The sequence below is a fragment of the Brassica rapa genome, chromosome A04 (genome assembly GCF_000309985.2).
Source record: "Brassica rapa cultivar Chiifu-401-42 chromosome A04, CAAS_Brap_v3.01, whole genome shotgun sequence".
NCBI classification, from domain to species: domain Eukaryota; kingdom Viridiplantae; phylum Streptophyta; class Magnoliopsida; order Brassicales; family Brassicaceae; genus Brassica; species Brassica rapa.
Genome location: NC_024798.2, coordinates 12318489 through 12338389, shown reverse-complemented (window position 1 = coordinate 12338389; position 19901 = coordinate 12318489). Strand labels below are relative to the sequence as shown.

At 39.2% G+C, this 19901-nt stretch overlaps 2 protein-coding genes and 1 non-coding gene across 3 annotated transcripts; 2 read left to right on the top strand and 1 right to left on the bottom strand.

The window, feature by feature from the left end:
* The first annotated feature begins 12730 nt into the window (after positions 1-12730).
* On the top strand, positions 12731-15132 carry LOC103864334 (inositol-3-phosphate synthase). Its single transcript, XM_009142089.3, has 7 exons — positions 12731-13114; positions 13225-13293; positions 13374-13757; positions 13834-14176; positions 14273-14449; positions 14532-14720; positions 14801-15132. The coding sequence occupies exons 1-7, from the start codon at positions 12927-12929 to the stop codon at positions 14981-14983; spliced, it is 1533 nt and encodes a 510-aa protein (XP_009140337.2). The 5' UTR covers positions 12731-12926; the 3' UTR covers positions 14984-15132.
* Positions 15081-16570, bottom strand: LOC103864335 (3-hydroxyacyl-[acyl-carrier-protein] dehydratase FabZ). Its single transcript, XM_009142090.3, has 4 exons — positions 16017-16570; positions 15879-15939; positions 15651-15795; positions 15081-15475 (listed from the first exon to the last, which is right to left on the bottom strand). The coding sequence occupies exons 1-4, from the start codon at positions 16213-16215 to the stop codon at positions 15218-15220; spliced, it is 663 nt and encodes a 220-aa protein (XP_009140338.1). The 5' UTR covers positions 16216-16570; the 3' UTR covers positions 15081-15217.
* A 1777-nt stretch (positions 16571-18347) lies between these two features.
* Positions 18348-18420, top strand: TRNAI-AAU. Its single transcript has one exon. It is a non-coding gene; the product is annotated as a tRNA-Ile (tRNA).
* The last annotated feature ends 1481 nt before the right edge of the window (positions 18421-19901 follow it).

Genomic DNA, 19901 nt, shown 5'->3' with positions numbered 1-19901 from the left:
TCATGTTGTACATACGTGGGCAACTCTCGAACATTAAAAAAATAAATTAAAAACCTATGTCTCCATCTAACCAGAGTTAGACATGAACTATATTTTTGAAGCCTGCTAAGCTTTTTATTGGGTTTAACTGTTGTAATGGATTTTGTTCATTCGGCAGCCATATTTTAGGGTTTCAGTAGTTATAACACCTCTATATATATCAACCTCTTAAACAATCTATGTCCATAACTTTCTCCTTCATATATTTCTATCAGTGTCGCTTTAACTGGGGTAACATGAGACTCATAACGATCAATATTCATGTTTTAAAGCGATCGGTATAAAAAATCCAGTACCATTTGAGTGAAGAAACATGTCAGTGATACTAATGAGTCTTCCCACTATTCCATTTGAGAGACAATGATAATGAGAGTGCTAATGCAAAGGATACTCAGGGACAAGGATGGACAAAGGATACTGGCCAGTCGTAAAAGGATTGCATGCTTGCAGTTTTAACTACCGCCACTTGGATTCAATTCACGCTGGAAAAGACTATTTACAATGTTTGATTTTCAGTAAAAAAAGTGAATCGTTTTTTTACAGCAAAGAAAAATGTAAATTTTTTAATTAACCGAGCAACATATCAACATATTATTGGATGGTGCCATTATTTGATTTGCTGTTAAGGAGTAACTTTTCTACAAATAATTCTTGTTTTACTACATCATAACATTGGCATGCAAGCAGATCCGTGATAGTGTGAACTCAGACATAAAAACATTCAACAGAAATGAGAACACACAAAATACTACTTCGTCCTTTCTAAAATCTAGTTAATAGGACCACTCATGTTTAATCAAATTAAGTAAATAACTCCACACTTTGGATGGTTTGTGGTTAATGCTTCGTCTTCGCTGCATTATTAACATTCACTCACCAGGTCCACAGCTATTCACGACTCTTTGACAATGATGTTTTAACAATCGTGATTCAATAATGTTAGTACGTAGTACAATTTTCACCATGAAAGTTGAAACATATGTATACATAACAATATAGCTGTACTAAACTTAATAAATACATATATTAGTCATTGGAAATGACAGTCTATCGTCCATAATGAACATATCTAACTATAGTCAGACAACACATTTGACAACAACAAAAAACTATAGACAACACGTAGAAAATATGATTAAACGGTTTTACAAAAAAAGAAGAAGACATTTTACGACAGATATATAGTTCTATTCCAACACATTCGTGTCCATGAAGGGACTGTTCAATATACATTAAGTTTGCCAAATAATTATTCTTTTTTTTTTGAGGAAAAAAAATATAGTTCTTCTTACGTTTGCCAAATATAATTTTATCTATATGTAAGACACAAAACAAGAGATACAGCAGTGTCACATAACCGGGATTAGTTGTAGATGAGTTTAATAAATTATTATGCCAAGCATCAAACAGACCGTCGTGTTGACAAAATCTTATTGACAGTCGAGAATATGGTAATTTCTAAGTATTGGGAGCAATCTGGGCACTACTCTAGCCTAGCTCAACCACTTTTAGGAAATTACCTCCCCACGAAGATCGTGTTGACAGTGTCGTATTGACAGAACCGCTTATGCTTTAATTAATGCAACGGACAGAATCGGGACTTGCGATTGAAGATAGAAATCAAAGCTTATCAAAGATGAGATAAGTTCTGGAAAACTTAGGAATTTAGAAGAACATTGGAGAGAGAAAATATAGAGAGAAGTTTTTATGAAATTATTAGATCTTTTCCAGGCGCCGTAGAGCCAAGGACTTCTGTAGTAATATGACAACCGGGGAAGAGCTCGATTCTGATAGGTTTTGACTTGAGCTTTATTGTTAATGACCCTGAGTTAGCGACTCGAAATTCTTGCTGGTGAGGTAGCCACATCGACGGAGAAAGAATCTTGGGATTAATGATCGTTGTGTGGGCTCCGGTGTCTATGAATGCGATGGCGCGAACCGGTTCTTCTTGACCAGATGGGTCTAAAATCATCACTGGTAGATGAGGAGTTTGTATGTCGTCATGTCGCGATATTTTTGTAATTTTGAAGCAGCAATCATTTTCTTCTTCTGCAGATGAATCAGACGAGTTGTCATAATCTGAGAAGCCACAAATAGCATCGTTGTCGTCACTATCATAAGATAGAACTGATTCTAAATCGTGGCCTTCGAGATCAATATCTGGTGCTATTTCAGATATTGAATTGATTAAGTACTGCTTCTTTTTAGCTGACTTGTTTGGACAGTTTTTTGCAAAATGTCCTTCCTTTCGACATAGAAAGCATTTTGTTGATTTCCTTAAGCCTCATTTTTTCCGAAAGAATCTCTTGCGTCTGAATCTGTCGGGGCGCCTAGAGAATCGTTTTTCCGAAAGAATCTCTTGCGTATTGTTGTTTGATATACTTGCTGCTGTCTATATTCGCCAAGTGAATTCCACCATTCTTTAAGGGCTCCAGATAGTCTTGCTGTAAACTGCTGGATCACCAATTGCAAAGGGGATGTGATAGCTTCAGAATTCATCCACGCATGAAACTCGTCGAGACGATCATTCCACTTTTCAAATGGTATATCATCAAAAGTGAACACCATAATTTTTGAAGAAAATTGCTTCGTTGGAATCTCTTGATTTGGAGGTTGATTTGGAGGCGCATAGTTCATCTCTTCGTCGCTGGAATAGACTTCGTTGATATCTGGCTCTTTCTTTGGAGTACTTGACCCTTCTCCGATTGCAAATTGTCTTGGTAGGGAACTATCATTCGATTCGGTTTCATAGTCACTGGAATTTGTGTTTGAATAGTGACTAATTCTCGTAATCTGTCTGGAAGACAAGGGTTGTTGATCCTTTTGAACGGGCAATTCCAGAATTTCACTAAGGTTATTGAGCAGATTGGCCATTGAAAATTCGATTATTCCAATGTCCTTTTCTTTCTTTTTGCTGTCTTCTGCTGACTCATGGCTGGAGGAAGATGTAAGAGTCGGTTTCTTACTAGGGTTGACTTGAAATTCCGATTCTTTTGAACGTCGAGGCTTGGATCGAGTCGTCTTGGTATGATAGTTGGTTGAAGTCGAACCATAACGAGATGTAAAGACTTCATCAGAGGACAGAAAGCTCGGAACCGAGGATCTTGTTTTTTGTGTTTGTTGACCAAAAAGGAAGCCAGGTGAGTAGGATCCTTGGTACATTGGTATGCTTGAAGGTGTGCCGCCAAGGGGATCAAAGTACGCATTAGCTTGCTGGTTTTGAACCATGCTTTCTAGACATTTTTGGAGATCTCCTAACTGATATTTAAGACTAGTTGTCTCTGCTTCTTTGTTGTGAAATTGGGTTGTCTTTGCCATCATTTGTTTCGCCATGGTCATCAGCAATTATTACGATGGAGCGAATGGTTCTCAAAATACGATTTCGAATCCGTCTATTTAAAGGGCTCAAAGAATACTCTCGCAGATATGCTCAGCAGAAGTCCAGTAAAAGAAATACAAATAATGGTATCAGAGCCTGATTCTCAGACTTGCGTTATGATAGATCGAATCCTTGTTTATCACTGATTGTTTTAAGAAATCTGGAAAACATCCTCTCATAATGTCTACCTCAAATCCTACATCCATTGATTCCCAGTTTGCAATTTCTACTTTCCCTCGTAGTAAAAGCCGTTCTTCCTCTTCAAAAATAGATTCCCTATATGAAATCGAATATGTTCCAGGCGACCAACTACCCGAAACAACCCTTCCCCTTGTAAACCCATATGAATATTTTACAAAAAAGCCTAGCGCCTTTTCTGTTAAAGGTGTTCGAGATCTCATAAAACTTTCATCAAGTCGGAAAGTCATGGAATATGTCCAGTCCAGCAAATTCTCGTCTTGTCAAGTTCCAGCTACAGAAGAAGAGCAATTTATTTCTCTAAACATCCCAGAAAACCTACCTAGGTTATGGCAGCAACAAGGCTATACTCATCTTCACTTTGGTGTAGTACGAATTGGGTTAACCTTACATGCGAGAAAAGGTTTACCTGTCATTGCTCGTATAGCTTTAATCGACTCTCGATTAAAGTCCTACCAGCAAGCATGCATTGGAACGGTTCAGACAACATTAAATGCAGGAACAGTATTTATAACACTGTTTCTAAACTTTAATGTTTCTTTACAAGATCCAAATCTCTTAAAGACGCTTAAAGTTCAACTTCAACTAGTCGGAGCACCTATGCAAGAAAAAAGTGTAGCAGCTACCTTGCATCATCAAATAGTCTACCGAATTCAAGACCACGCACTTGATCTTGTACTTCCCTCGTCAGACGAAGCACTATACCTCGAAGTCACTTCAGCATCTCAAGCGCCAAACTCGATACAAATCCCTCGACAAATTTCTCGTGAAGAACTGTTGCGCCGACTACCGGAGTCATGGGTAACAAGTTACGAAAAGCTTCATCAAGCTACTCAATCACCCATTCAATCATCTGAAGTCAGCTTTCACTCTCGAAATGATGGAACAACCGAGATCAAATTCGAAAAACCCCGATCATCTTTCCGAAAGCAGTTGTTCACTCAGTTCGCAATACAGATTGATGAACGAAGCTTCCACGGTCCAGCAAAAGAACAAAATCCAAAACCAAGTTCTTTTGAAAAGGATGAAACTGTGATCTATCCTTTCAAAGACAAAGACGGACATTGCTACTTCGATGTTTGTTCATGTGCTACTTGTGATGAAGCAAGTTACAGCTACGAATCTGATGAAAATATTCGCATACGTCGAAGAAAGAAGAAGGACCCACTCTACAAAATATATCTCGAAGGAGACACATCTGTTGGTCCACTTGGTGAAGGAAAGTACGACTTTATAGTTCAATACTCTGAAGAGAAGGATGAACCAAGGCAGCAGATCATGATGATCAACCCCAAAGACTTCCCGCCACAAGAAGAATTTTTAAAGAACAATGTTGCACATTGCCCAAAAATTCTTTCTCAAACCGTGGACTCATCTGGTCCTAGCCTGTTAAGTCAAGCGGAGAAGGTTCTCAACTGGCAAACAGAAAATTCACTGGCACAAAATCAACTCTTATCGACCATAAATCATAAGGTTGATCAATTGGCAGAAGAATACAACAGCAGATTACTCAGCCTTCAAAAATCGATCACTGATATACACGGTCGACTAGGCTATCTCCATCAAGAAATGATGACCATGGCGAAACAAATGATGGCAAATATAACCCAATTTCGCAACAAAGAAGCAGAGACAACTAGTCTTAAATATCAGTTACGAGATCTCCAAAAATGTCTAGAAAGCATGGTTCAAAACCAGCAAGCTAATGCGTACTTTGATCCCCTTGGCGGCACACCTTCAAGCATACCAATGTACCAAGGATCCTACTCACCTGGCTTCCTTTTTGGTCAACAAACACAAAAAACAAGATCCTCGGTTCCGAGCTTTCTGTCCCCTGATGAAGTCTTTACATCTCGTTATGGTTCGACTTCAACCAACTATCATACCAAGACGACTCGATCCAAGCCTCGACGTTCAAAAGAATCGGAATTTCAAGTCAACCCTAGTAAGAAACCGACTCTTACATCTTCCTCCAGCCATGAGTCAGCAGAAGACAGCAAAAAAAAAGAAAAGGACATTGGAATAATCGAATTTTCAATGGCCAATCTGCTCAATAACCTTAGTGAAATTCCGGAATTGCCTGTTCAAAAGGATCAACAACCCTTGTCTTCCAGACAGATTACGAGAATTAGTCACTATTCAGACACAAATTCCAGTGACTATGAAACCGAATCGAATGATAGTTCCCTACCAAGACAATTTGCAATCGGAGAAGGGTCAAGTACTCCAAAGAAAGAGCCAGATATCAACGAAGTCTATTCCAGCGACGAAGAGATGAACTATGCGCCTCCAAATCAACCTCCAAATCAAGAGATTCCAACGAAGCAATTTTCTTCAAAAATTATGGTGTTCACTTTTGATGATATACCATTTGAAAAGTGGAATGATCGTCTCGACGAGTTTCATGCGTGGATGAATTCTGAAGCTATCACATCCCCTTTGCAATTGGTGATCCAGCAGTTTACAGCAAGACTATCTGGAGCCCTTAAAGAATGGTGGAATTCACTTGGCGAATATAGACAGCAGCAAGTATATCAAACAACAATACCATTGCTTCTTGGAGAAATCCATAGAGAATTCATTGGTACACCCACACACCAGAAAGAGCAACTACAATAAGAATTCTTCTCAGCAAAGTGCTGTTCGTTAAGGAAGAAAGACCTTTCAAAACACTTTGAAAAACAGACACGAAGATACTACGCGCTAAATGGCCTTAACAATCCAAGCCTGAAGCACGTATACCTCTCTTCCATCGACGATTATCTTAGTCAGAAGACTAAGCTATACATCAGAGATCAAGGTCAAACAATAGAAGACATTTCCATCGGACAAATACAGCAATATGTCTTCAGAACGTTGGATAAACTCTGCAAACAAAAAGAATTTTGGACAGAGTTTATGGATAGATCAAAGCAACTATCGAAGATATGCTCCCGACCGGATCTATCAATCAAGTGTTCTAAGTCCAAGAAATCTTGTTCGTGCGACCCACGACAGATTCAGACGCAAGAGATTCTTTCGGAAAAAATGAGGCTTAAGGAAATCAACAAAATGCTTTCTATGTCGAAAGGAAGGACATTTTGCAAAAAACTGTCCAAACAAGTCAGCTAAAAAGAAGCAGTACTTAATCAATTCAATATCTGAAATAGCACCAGATATTGATCTCGAAGGCCACGATTTAGAATCAGTTCTATCTTATGATAGTGACGACAACGATGCTATTTGTGGCTTCTCAGATTATGACAACTCGTCTGATTCATCTGCAGAAGAAGAAAATGATTGCTGCTTCAAAATTACAAAAATATCGCGACATGACGACATACAAACTCCTCATCTACCAGTGATGATTTTAGACCCATCTGGTCAAGAAGAACCGGTTCGCGCCATCGCATTCATAGACACCGGAGCCCACACAACGATCATTAATCCCAAAATTCTTTCTCCGTCGATGTGGCTACCTCACCAGCAAGAATTTCGAGTCGCTAACTCAGGGTCATTAACAATAAAGCTCAAGTCAAAACCTATCAGAATCGAGCTCTTCCCCGGTTGTCATATTACTACAGAAGTCCTTGGCTCTACGGCGCCTGAAAAAGATCTAATACTGGGATGGGATTCATATTATGCCTTCAAGAAAAAATTTGATATCTCTATCGAACCACACGGATTAAAATGGAGAAGCCTCTTCAAAGCATTCACGTCAATTCCACGACTTTTCGCAATTGAAGGATTAATTTCTCAAGAATTTACAAAGATCAAGGAGAATTTGACGGAGATTTCTTGTGCAGACTCTCATACAGAATTCCTACAGAAATGCAATAACCCGCTGTGGTTAAATTCGGAGTTCTTTGTTTCTTTGCCATTCAAAGAAAACATACAAACAACTCCGACTAAAGCTAGTCATGCGGGAATGCCACCAACCCTACTGCAGCAAGCGAATGAAGAATGCGACCAGCTAGTGCAACAAGGAGTAGTCTCTGCAACAAACTCGCCATGGGCATGCAAAGCCTTTTACGTTAACAATCGTGCAGAACAAGCAAGAGGGAAGCTAAGACTAGTCATCGACTACAAACCACTGAATCAGTATCTACAAGACATCAAATTTCCGCTACCAAACAAAATGGCGCTTCTTCAACATCTTCAAGGGGCAACTATTTTCTCAAAATTTGATCTTAAGTCGGGATTCTGGCAACTTGACGTTCATCCTGAAGAAAGATACAAAACTGCGTTCTGTCTTCCTAATCGTCATCTGCAGTGGAACGTCTTACCTTTCGGACTCAAGACCGCACCATCATTATTCCAACAAGCGATGCTTCGTATATTCAAGCCTCTACTTCATACGGCTTTAATTTATATTGATGACATACTGTTGTTCTCGTCTACCAAAACCGAGCACATTCAGCTTCTTCAGCAATTTCAAAAAATTGTCATTCAATATGGAATCATGCTTTCGGCCCGAAAAATGGTCATAGCCCAGCCCAAAATCGACTTCCTTGGAATGCAAATCAAAGATGGCAACTTTACGCCTCAGGCCCATCTGGCTACGATGCTCTTAGATTTTCCCGACGTAAATCTCACAAAACGACAAGTCCAACAATTCCTCGGTGTAATCAATTATGTTAGCGACTTTATCCCGCAACTTTCGCAGCTGACAAGACCCCTACAGAAAATGCTAACGAAGAATCCACCAAATTGGACAAACCGACAAACCAAAGCTGTCAGAAGCCTAAAAGTAGAGGTGCAGAAGCTACCGCCTTTAAAGATTCCCTCCACTGGAACACGCATTTTACAGACTGACGCGAGTGACAAATATTGGGGAGCCATTTTATTCGAAGAAATAAATGGAAAACGTCAAATCTGTGGATATAAAAGTGGACGCTTTAAAGATTCCGAGATGCATTATCACTCTACTTTCAAAGAAATACTGGCCGTCAAAAAGGCCATCGAGAAGTTCGAGTTCCATCTGATAGGACACCGATTTCGCATCGAAATGGACATGTCATCTTTTCCGAAGATGTTACAATTCAAGCAGAAGATGGTCCCGCATCAGCAATTATTACGATGGAGCGAATGGTTCTCAAAATACGATTTCGAATCCGTCTATTTAAAGGGCTCAAAAAATACTCTCGCATATATGCTCAGCAGAAGTCCAGTAAAAGAAATACAAATAATGGAAAGCTCTTCCACAAAAAGCTACTATGACTTCGCCTCAAACATACCCGACGACGCTCATTCGCTTATCAACAAAGAAACCCTACAGGAGCACCTCCGCAACAAGATCTTTGCCTATCAATCCATCATCATGTCAAGATACGGATCCCATAATCATCTTATTTCACCTATGGGAATTCACCCGGACTACCCGTTCGCTCATCTCTACAGAATCGAAAACGCTTACTTACCAAAAGAAGTTCTTTGTTTTCTCTGGTACCTCTGCTCGATCTACACTATTGGCATAACCTTTGATATTCAATGTTATATCAGTATATCAACACGCAACTCACCACCTCTCAACGAGGTCACAGGGAATGCCTTGCAACATTTCTGACCTGGTTGGCGCCATTATCTGCCTGGAACGGTAAGTTAAGGAAATCAGCGAAAGCAACAGGTTTATCATTCAAGAAGTTAAAAAGTCAAGGCGGTCTCAACCCTTTCTTCAACCCTCACACGATATATTTCTTCCATCGCCCTGTTCAAGTCAACAAAAAAACCGGTAAAGTCCACGCACTGCCTACTCTCATTCACCACAATGACTACCAACGAGGAGTCAGACCAGATTTCAACCTCAACGACAACAAGCCATTTGAAGACTTTCAAACTCATGCGTTCCGCCTCAACAGTGCCACACAATCATTTCCCATTCCCTTCGTCCCGAACTGGTTCTATTACCCAATAGACTACCAAATGAGTCTCGACGAAGATCTGCAATTCTACTTGGATAAGAGTGACGAACCACAAGTGGTTAAACGAGCGCAGAAGAAAGAGAAGCGTAACTCTGAGTCCCAGGAATGCCCGCCAGAATATTTTCAAGACGCCCAGCTCCCAGACGACTCTATGAACATCGATGAGGTTGGAAGAATGTTCAACATTGATATCAACGACGACTCACAGCAGCCTCAGGAGAAAGAGCCAGAGAATGTGTACGAATATCCAGGAGATGTATTCGAATGTCCAGATGATCACTACGGATGTTGTGAGAAACACATCATCGAGTTCGAAATGGACCACTAAGCAAGTCGTCTGCAATGTTTAATTATGTAAGATAAGTGTGTTATTATGTAAAATAAGTATAATGAATAATGATGTAAGCGATGATGTAATCGCTACTAAAGTGTGATGTAAGCGATGATGTAATCGCTGAAGTAAGCGCTTATGTCAGCGCCCTATCTTGTACTATAAATATGTGTGTACCCCCTTTGTGAAATATCATCTAATAATTTCATAAAAACCTCTCTCTATATTTTCTCTCTCCAATGTTCTTCTAAATTCCTAAGTTTTCCAGAACTTATCTCATCTTTGATAAGCTTTGATTTCTATCTTCAATCGCAAGTCCCGATTCTGTCCGTTGCATTAATTAAAGCATAAGCGGTTCTGTCAATACGACACTGTCAACACGATCTTCGTGGGGAGGTAATTTCCTAAAAGTGGTTGAGCTAGGCTAGAGTAGTGCCCAGATTGCTCCCAATACTTGGAAATTACCATACCCTCGACTGTCAATAAGACTTTGTCAACACGACGGTCCGTTTGATGCTCGGCATAAAGAAATTACCATACCCTCGACTGTCAATAAGACTTTGTCAACACGACGGTCCGTTTGATGCTCGGCATAATGGTATCAGAGCCTGATTCTCAGACTTGCGTTATGATAGATCGAATCCTTGTTTATCACTGATTGTTTTAAGAAATTTGGAAAACATCCTCTCATAATGCCTACCTCAAATCCTACATCCATTGATTCTCAGTTTGCAATTTCTACTTTCCCTCGTAGTAAAAGCCGTTCTTCCTCTTCAAAAATAGATTCCCTATATGAAATCGAATATGTTCCAGGCGACCAACTACCCGAAACAACCCTTCCCCTTGTAAACCCATATGAATATTTTACAAAAAAGCCTAGCGCCTTTTTTGTTAAAGGTGTTCGAGATCTCATAAAACCTTCATCAAGTCGGAAAGTCATGGAATATGTCCAGTACAGCAAATTCTTGTCTTGTCAAGTTCCAGCTACAGAAGAAGAGCAATTTATTTCTCTAAACATCCCAGAAAACCTACTTAGGTTATGGCAGCAACAAGGCTATACTCATCTTCACTTTGGTGTAGTACGAATTGGGTTAACCTTACATGCGAGAAAACGTTTACCTGTCATTGCTCGTATAGCTTTAATCGACTCTCGATTAAAGTCCTACCAGCAAGCATGCATTGGAACGGTTCAGACAACATTAAACGCAGGAACAGTATTTATAACACTGTTTCCAAACTTTAATGTTTCTTTACAAGATCCAAATCTCTTAAAGACGCTTAAAGTTCAACTTCAACTAGTCGGAGCACCTATGCAAGAAAAAAGTGTAGCAGCTACCTTGCATCATCAAATAGTCTACCGAATTCAAGACCACGCACTTGATCTTGTACTTCCCTCGTCAGACGAAGCACTATACCTCGAAGTCACTTCAGCATCTCAAGCGCCAAACTCGATATAAATCCCTCGACAAATTTCTCGTGAAGAACTGTTGCGCCGACTACCGGAGTCATGGGTAACAAGTTACGAAAAGCTTCATCAAGCTACTCAATCACCCATTCAATCATCTGAAGTCAGCTTTCACTCTCGAAATGATGGAACAACCGAGATCAAATTCGAAAAACCCCGATCATCTTTCCGAAAGCAGTTGTTCACTCAGTTCGCAATACAGATTGATGAACGAAGCTTCCACGGTCCAGCAAAAGAACAAAATCCAAAACCAAGTTCTTTTGAAAAGGATGGAACTGTGATCTATCCTTTCAAAGACAAAGACGAACATTGCTACTTCGATGTTTGTTCATGTGCTACTTGTGATGAAGCAAGTTACAGCTACGAATCTGATGAAGATATTCGCATACGTCGAAGAAAGAAGAAGGACCCACTCTACAAAAGATATCTCGAAGGAGACACATCTGTTGGTCCACTTGGTGAAGGAAAGTACGACTTTATAGTTCAATACTGTGAAGAGAAGGATGAACCAAGGCAGCAGATCATGATGATCAACCCCAAAGACTTCCCGCCACAAGAAGAATTTTTTAAGAACAATGTTGCACATTGCCCAAAAATTCTTTCTCAAACCGTGGACTCATCTGGTCCTAGCCTGTTAAGTCAAGCGGAGAAGGTTCTCAACTGGCAAACAGAAAATTCACTGGCACAAAATCAACTCTTATCGACCATAAATCATAAGGTTGATCAATTGGCAGAAGAATACAACAGCAGATTACTCAGCCTTCAAAAATCGATCACTGATATACACGGTCGACTAGGCTATCTCCATCAATAAATGATAAACCTGTTGCTTTCGCTGATTTCCTTAACTTACCTTTTACCTGCACATAGCACACTATAATTTTTATAAGAATTTGATATCAAACTTCCAATCGGAGAGAAAATATTAATTTGGTATTTACTTTGTAAACTACATGCATCTTCTAGAATTCTCCGAAACAAAAAAAAAAATATTTCTCAAAGAAAACAAACAAAAAAGTTAACTTCCACTCCATGAGTCCACAGACTCCACACTTCACACATGTAGCCAATAAAATTTCCTTGGGACCCTCTAGACTCCACAAACGGTCTACCTTACCGTTAACGGAGGCGTTAACTTTCTCACGCGCTCTTCAGACGTGACACCACATCATTCGCCACGTGTAGACCCAAAAAGACCAGTTCCACATAACAGATTGCGCGTGTCGTCCACTCGTCTCTCGGTGGCTAAACACTGTCGTTTTAACCGCGTCTCTCGTCTTTCTCGCTACCTCTCCCCTCGGGGTCCTTCGAGAGTGTCTTCACAGATTAACAAAAAACAAGACTTGTCTTCACGTATATAGACAGACCCAAGCTTCCAACGTGTCTCTCACATTCTAGTTTCATCCACGCGTGTGAACCAAGCAAACACGTGTGGTTTAGTGGCTCTCAGTCTCTCTTGGGCTTAGAGTAGTGGGCTCGCTCGTCTCACTGAACCAACCATCTCCTCTCAGACCATCACAAACATTACGCCACGTGTCCCTCCTTCTCTATATATCCTCGCTCTTGTTCGTCGATTCAAGATCACAAAACCAAACCAAACACTAAAGAGAGAAGATGTTCATCGAGAGCTTTAAGGTAGAGAGCCCGAACGTGAAGTACACAGAGAATGAGATCCATTCTGTGTACGATTACGAAACCACAGAGGTCGTCCACGAGAACCGTAACGGTTCTTATCAATGGATCGTCAAGCCCAAAACCGTCCAATACGATTTCAAAACAGACACTCGTGTCCCCAAGCTAGGGTAATCAAGTTTGAATCTTTAACTCGTGTTCTGTAATAACCGGGATCGAATTCATCTGGGTCGGTCTTAGAATCACGAACCTTCACTCACGTGACATTTTTGATTTATAGGGTTATGCTTGTTGGTTGGGGAGGAAACAATGGATCGACTCTAACCGCTGGTGTGATCGCTAACAAAGAGTGAGTCAAATCTCAAATGTTTTGTCTTTTGTTGTTCTTTCGGTTAGACTTTGGTTTGAGATGTCAAGTTGTGTTGCCAGAGGGATCTCGTGGGCGACTAAAGACGGAGTGCAACAAGCGAACTACTTTGGCTCACTCACTCAAGCGTCTTCGATTCGTGTCGGATCTTACAACGGCGAAGAGATCTACGCTCCTTTCAAGAGTCTTCTCCCAATGGTGAATCCAGACGACGTTGTGTTTGGTGGTTGGGACATTAGCGACATGAACTTAGCAGACGCTATGGCTAGAGCTAGAGTCCTCGACATTGATCTCCAAAAACAGCTTAGGCCTTACATGGAGCACATGGTCCCGCTCCCTGGTATCTACGACCCTGACTTCATCGCTGCGAATCAAGGGTCACGTGCTAATAGCGTGATCGAAGGTACCAAGAAAGAACAAGTTGATCACATCATCAAGGACATGAGGTATAACATAACAACATGTGTAAGACTTTTAGAGATTTGTTGGTTGGTTTTGTGTAATTGATTGTGATCTTTGTAGGGAGTTTAAGGAGAAGAACAAAGTGGATAAGGTGGTTGTGTTATGGACAGCCAACACAGAGCGTTACAGCGATGTGGTTGTAGGGCTTAATGATACGATGGAGAATCTATTGGCTTCTGTTGAGAAGAACGAGTCTGAGATCTCGCCTTCTACGCTTTATGCTATTGCTTGTGTTCTTGAAGGCGTTCCTTTCATCAACGGGAGTCCTCAGAATACTTTTGTCCCGGGGCTTATAGAGCTGGCTATATCGAGGAACTGCTTGATTGGTGGGGACGACTTCAAGAGTGGTCAGACTAAAATGAAATCTGTTTTGGTTGATTTTCTTGTTGGAGCTGGCATCAAGGTAAAAAGAGAGAAAGAAAGCTTCTTTGTCAAGTAAGGTTCTTTCTTGTCAGTGAAGTAACTTTGTGAGTGATCTTTTTTGTTTTGTGTCTGGCAGCCTACTTCGATTGTGAGCTATAATCACTTGGGAAACAACGATGGGATGAACCTCTCAGCTCCGCAGACTTTCCGGTCCAAGGAGATTTCAAAGAGTAATGTTGTTGATGACATGGTGGCTAGTAATGGCATCCTCTTTGAGCCTGGTGAACATCCTGACCATGTCGTTGTCATCAAGGTTTGTTTTTTTTGAGTCTAGAGTCAGTAGTTCTTCTTTTGTTTATACACACGTTTCAAAGTCTATTGTTGTGTGTTGGTAGTATGTACCGTATGTTGCGGATAGTAAGAGAGCCATGGATGAGTACACCTCGGAGATATTCATGGGAGGGAAGAATACAATTGTTATGCATAACACTTGTGAGGATTCTCTGTTGGCTGCTCCAATCATCTTGGATCTTGTTCTTCTCGCTGAACTCAGCACCAGAATCCAATTCAAAGCCAAAGGAGAGGTTTGTGTTCTCCTCTACCTAGTACTTGAGTTTCTCCTGTGATCTTGTTTTTTCATGTTTGAATCTTTTTTATATTACAGGGGAAGTATCACTCTTTCCACCCAGTAGCAACCATACTCAGTTACCTCACAAAGGCACCTCTAGTACCGCCTGGAACGCCGGTGGTTAACGCTCTATCGAAGCAGAGGGCTATGCTGGAGAACATTCTTAGGGCCTGCGTTGGGCTTGCCCCAGAGAACAACATGATCTTGGAGTACAAGTGAGAGGACAGGGAGGACGAAGAAGAGCAAAAAGGATCTAAAACTTTAGCTTAAGCTTTTGGATCAAATGTGTAATAGACTTAAAGAGTAACTATCTTTGTGTTAAACCAAACTTTATTTATTTTATTTATATCATGAATCTCTTCATCACTCAAGAGAGACATTAATACAGAACACACAAGGCCAAGAGAATCACAGAAAAAGAAAACACATATAGCAGCGAGTGAGACTGTGAGATCAGGACGAAGTACCTGCAGAAGAAACTATCGTGAACTCGCCTTCGCAGACCAAGGAGGCACCCACATAAGCTTTACCTTCCATCTTAGCAAGCCCGAAGCGTTTCTGGAAGCTGAGGATAGTCATCCTCATGACCAGTGTGTCTCCTGCAACCACTGGTTTGTGGAATTTCACTTTATCAATACCGCCAACGAAGAAGTTATCTTGAGACCCTCCTACTTCCGGCAGCATTACTATGCCTCCCACTTGTGCCATTGCCTAAAGACGCACACAAACTCAACTTTTTAGTTAAGCTACTCATAAAACGACCATTTTAATTTTGGACCGAGCTAGACATGATCATTAGGCCCAATTTACATCCTAAAATCATATAAAGATGTCACACTAACCCAAAGGTCTAAAACTAACGTGAGACTTTAAGCATTGTTGTTACCTCAATCATGAGAACACCAGGCATGATGGGTCGATCAGGGAAATGACCGGGGAAGAAGTTGTCATTGATAGTGACGTTCTTAATAGCTACAGCTGAAACACCAGGCGTGTACTCTATCACTCTATCCACCAGCAGTAACGGAAACCTAACAAGATCGAATTAAAGAAACAAAATGATCAAAACTTACAAAAGAAAACGCTTCAATTCCTAGAAAAAAAGTGTACGTACCTGTGAGGCAATATCTCTTTGATCTTGTTAATGTCCATAACCGTTGGAAATGCTGAAAACTCTGGAGATTAAAAGAAGAGAAGAGTTGAGTTAGTTGGGGAAGGATTGAAATGTCAGAAAGTCCAGAAATTTTATTACTGAGTTCGATTGGGGTATCTTTTTCGGATGAGACATTATCGGCATTGTTGAAACAACGAAGCGCAAGGGAACTAGGTCGCTTGTTGTGTATGAGAGAAACAGAATGAGATCTTGAGGAAAGAATGAGAGGGATTCTTGTCTGATTATCATGATGACTCGAGCTCAGGGAGAGTACCGAGTTCAACGTAGTAATAGCCATTATCAAAGAACACAAACAATGAAGAGAGTTTGCCTGCCCCTCATGCTTCCCCAATATGCTTAAATATCCCTGTCACAAAACTATTTTCTTTTTTCTTTTTCTTTTTTTCTTTATATCAAAACATGTTTAAAGACCTTTACTGACAATGTTGTGGAGGAAGTAAGAGATTAGATTCATTTTCTTTAGGCATAACCAATACTGTTAGTTCCACGTGAATGCTTTAATTTAGTGGATTTAAGGTAGAGATACTAAACTTCATCAGAGACAAATTAAAAGAGAGATTCTTTTCTTGATTTCCCGAATTCTCTCTCACGAAAGCAAAGAAGTTTTGCTCAAGTCTGTTGGTATGGGAATGCCGGTCTTTGCGATGAGTTGCTTCAAACTATGATAAACCTTGGAGAGTATATACAAGGAAGAGAAGAGGCGGGAATATGGTTATATGGATGTAGAAGAGAAGTGAAGTGAAGAGTAGAAGACTGTTATTGAAAAAAAGTATTTACAGGTTGCAACTATAAATACATTTGATAATTGTTGTTTTAGCTCTATCGAATTACAAACTGAGAAGTGTAGAGTGACGATTGTAAGACGAGGTGATAGCTCGTGAGAAGTCACCAGTTACAACTGTTAAGAGATAGATAGGAATACGACTTTGATTCTTATCAAATTGGTGCGGTGAGCATGGATCGAACACGCGACCTTCAGATATAAGGATCACATAATATTATATATAATTGTTCTCAACTGAGCTTGTTAGGCTACCATCAGAGTGATGAAATTGTGTGTGGCACCACTATCTAACATCACAATCACTTCTATTTTTTCCCACTAAACCTCTCAGTTTTGTGGCTCAGTTTTGTGGTTGTTGGTGATGGTTGGCCCAAAAACACATTCAATGATAACTCCATCAATTATGTACTTGTACCACCTTCAGCTTGAACTGTATCGAAAAATTTCTCCTCTATAAGATCCACTTATTACCCTTAAATAACTGTCAGCACTTGAAGTTTTTTATTGGCACAAACATGACCATAAAATGTTTCTCACTACACTTGTAACACAGTTTGTTCTTCATGTGATATTCATACTCTGCTGGTGTTAAGTGTCTGCGATCCTTCTGGCCAGTATTAACTTGTTGTTGGCCTTGCTTTAGAACTTGTTTCTCTCCTGTACTACCACCTTCGAGTAGCAATGGTTTTGTACGCCAACTGTTTGTTGTATTGTACGCTAGCTGATGATGAGTTTATGTTGGAACCAAAAGCGATCTTGGAAACACGTTATGATAAGGAGCGATGTTTGGAGGTTCTATTTCAGTGGAGAGGCCTGCCGCCTTCCTCAGCATGAGAGCGTGTGGATATCAGTTTCCTTCATTTCAGCTTGAGGGCAAGCTGAATCTTGGCGAAGAGGGTATTGATAGATATTGGAGAGTATATACAAGGACAAGAAGAAGCGGGAAAGTGAAGTGAATAGTAGAAGACTCTTATTGAAAAAGAGTATTTTCAATTAGGAATAATGTTGCAAATAACAATACAGTTTGAGCATTGTTATACCTCAATCATGAAAACACGCATGATGGGTCGATGAGGGAAGAAATCGTCATTGATAGTGATATTCTTAATACCTACAGCTGAATCACCAGGTGTAAAACTCGATCACTCTATCCACCAGCAGAAAAGGAAACCTAAAGATCTAAGAAACATCAATACCTCTCCTCCACAATGAACAAAAAGATCAAAACTTAACTCATCAACTGCTAGAAGACTAAGAAAAGTGTACCGTATCTGTGAGGCAATATATTTCTGGCCTTGTTAACGTCCATTACTTTTGGGAATGCTGGGGCCTCTGGAGATTCGAGAAGCGAATAGACCGAGAGAGTGAGAAGAATTGAAATGTCACAAACGTCAGAATGTTGAGAAGTGGTGGAGGAGGAAGGATTGAGAGGGATTCTGGGGTAATTATGATGATGACTCAGTGAGTCAGAGCTCGGAAGAGTAAGGAGTTGGACGTAGTAGGCTAGTAGCCATTGTCAAAGTAACAGTGAAGACTGTGTTTGAGAGAATGTGAGACAAAAAGAAAAAGCGGAGATAGGTATGACATAATAAATATTAAATAGTTTAGATATAGGTAAATCAAAAGGCCTATTAGCTCAGTTGGTTAGAGCGTCGTGCTAATAACGCGAAGGTCACAGGTTCGATCCTGTATAGGCCATATTTTTATTTATTTTTCCATGCATTCTCTCTCAACATCATACAAGCTAAGTCATACACTCATAAAACTAAACTCTAATTTATAAAGACCAAGCATTGAATCATACAAAGTATATGCATGAATGTTCTTCTCCCATTTGACTAATATTAAAAACTAATTGAATTTACCTGGATCCAAAACATTGGGTCAGGTTCATGAACATTTTAGCATTATTTTTAGATTATCTCGAACATGAGTTGTGGTGACATAGTTGACGTGTCAAGATGTCGTCAACTACTTTGATGAAATTTATTAGTAACGGGGTATTATGAATTTAATAGGTGGTTTATTGGAGATGATTTATAGACTTTGATGTGTATCTTTCAAGTTGAAACAACGTCTTTAACAGTCTTTATTTTTATAGTAAAAATTTAGTGAGATATTACCAATTAAAAATGTTCTAACATAAATCTAACTATATTAAATGTTATTTTTTTACCACATAAAAAATTGGTTATTGAGAATATTCATGCTTTTCTTCTGATTTGACATTTTTTTAAACTATGATTTGACAAATTTGAGGACAGTTTTGATAAGTAACAATCTTTTGAGGAATGCAGCAATTTCACATCACTAGATACCTTTATAGTTTATAGACCTTAAATATTTTCTTTGATGTTCATCTTAAATATTGGTTCTATCAAGTTGTCTGAAACACCTATTTAACACTCGCGTAAAAACACCTATTTCCAACTGCCATTTCGTAGTCCTAGATCCTATTGCCCTTGTTGGCTTTCTTGGCTATTTCCAACTTCACTTATGATTATCACAAATTCATCCTATTTCGTTATGCAATTTCCAAAATCATCCGTTTCATTATATATAACATCAAATTCCTTAAAATAAATGGACTTTGTGGTCTTTTCAACCGGAATTATAACTAAACACTTGGTAAAATGGCTCCTTTGTGGTAAAATGACTCCACTTATGAATCCTCTTGACGTTTGAATTCAATACCTCATGCATGAGTCACACCAACATTCACATGGATGGTATTTTTATTTTTTTTTTGTGCATAAGGTGATATCTTATCTATTAAAAGAGAAGTACTATTTTTATCTACTATTTAGAAGTTTATTAGGACCATTTCATTAATCACATAATATGACATAATAATTAATAGGAATATTAATAATAAATTAATTTTAACTATAGATTTGAATTTTATCTTCAGTTATAACAAAATCTGTTGAGAAAAATCTAACAAAATCCTATTAAATTTTTAAATAATTTTTATTAAATATTACATTAATTAATTTCGTAATTAAGTAATATAATGCTTTCATTTAAATAAATTATCATCTACCACTAAAACGGGTTCAAATTTGTTAATCATGTCAGATTTTTTTTTATACAAATGAAGTTATTAACATATGTTAAAAATTTATTTCTACAGCTATATATTTTCAAAAATCATATGTTGAAGAATATTTTTTATTTGA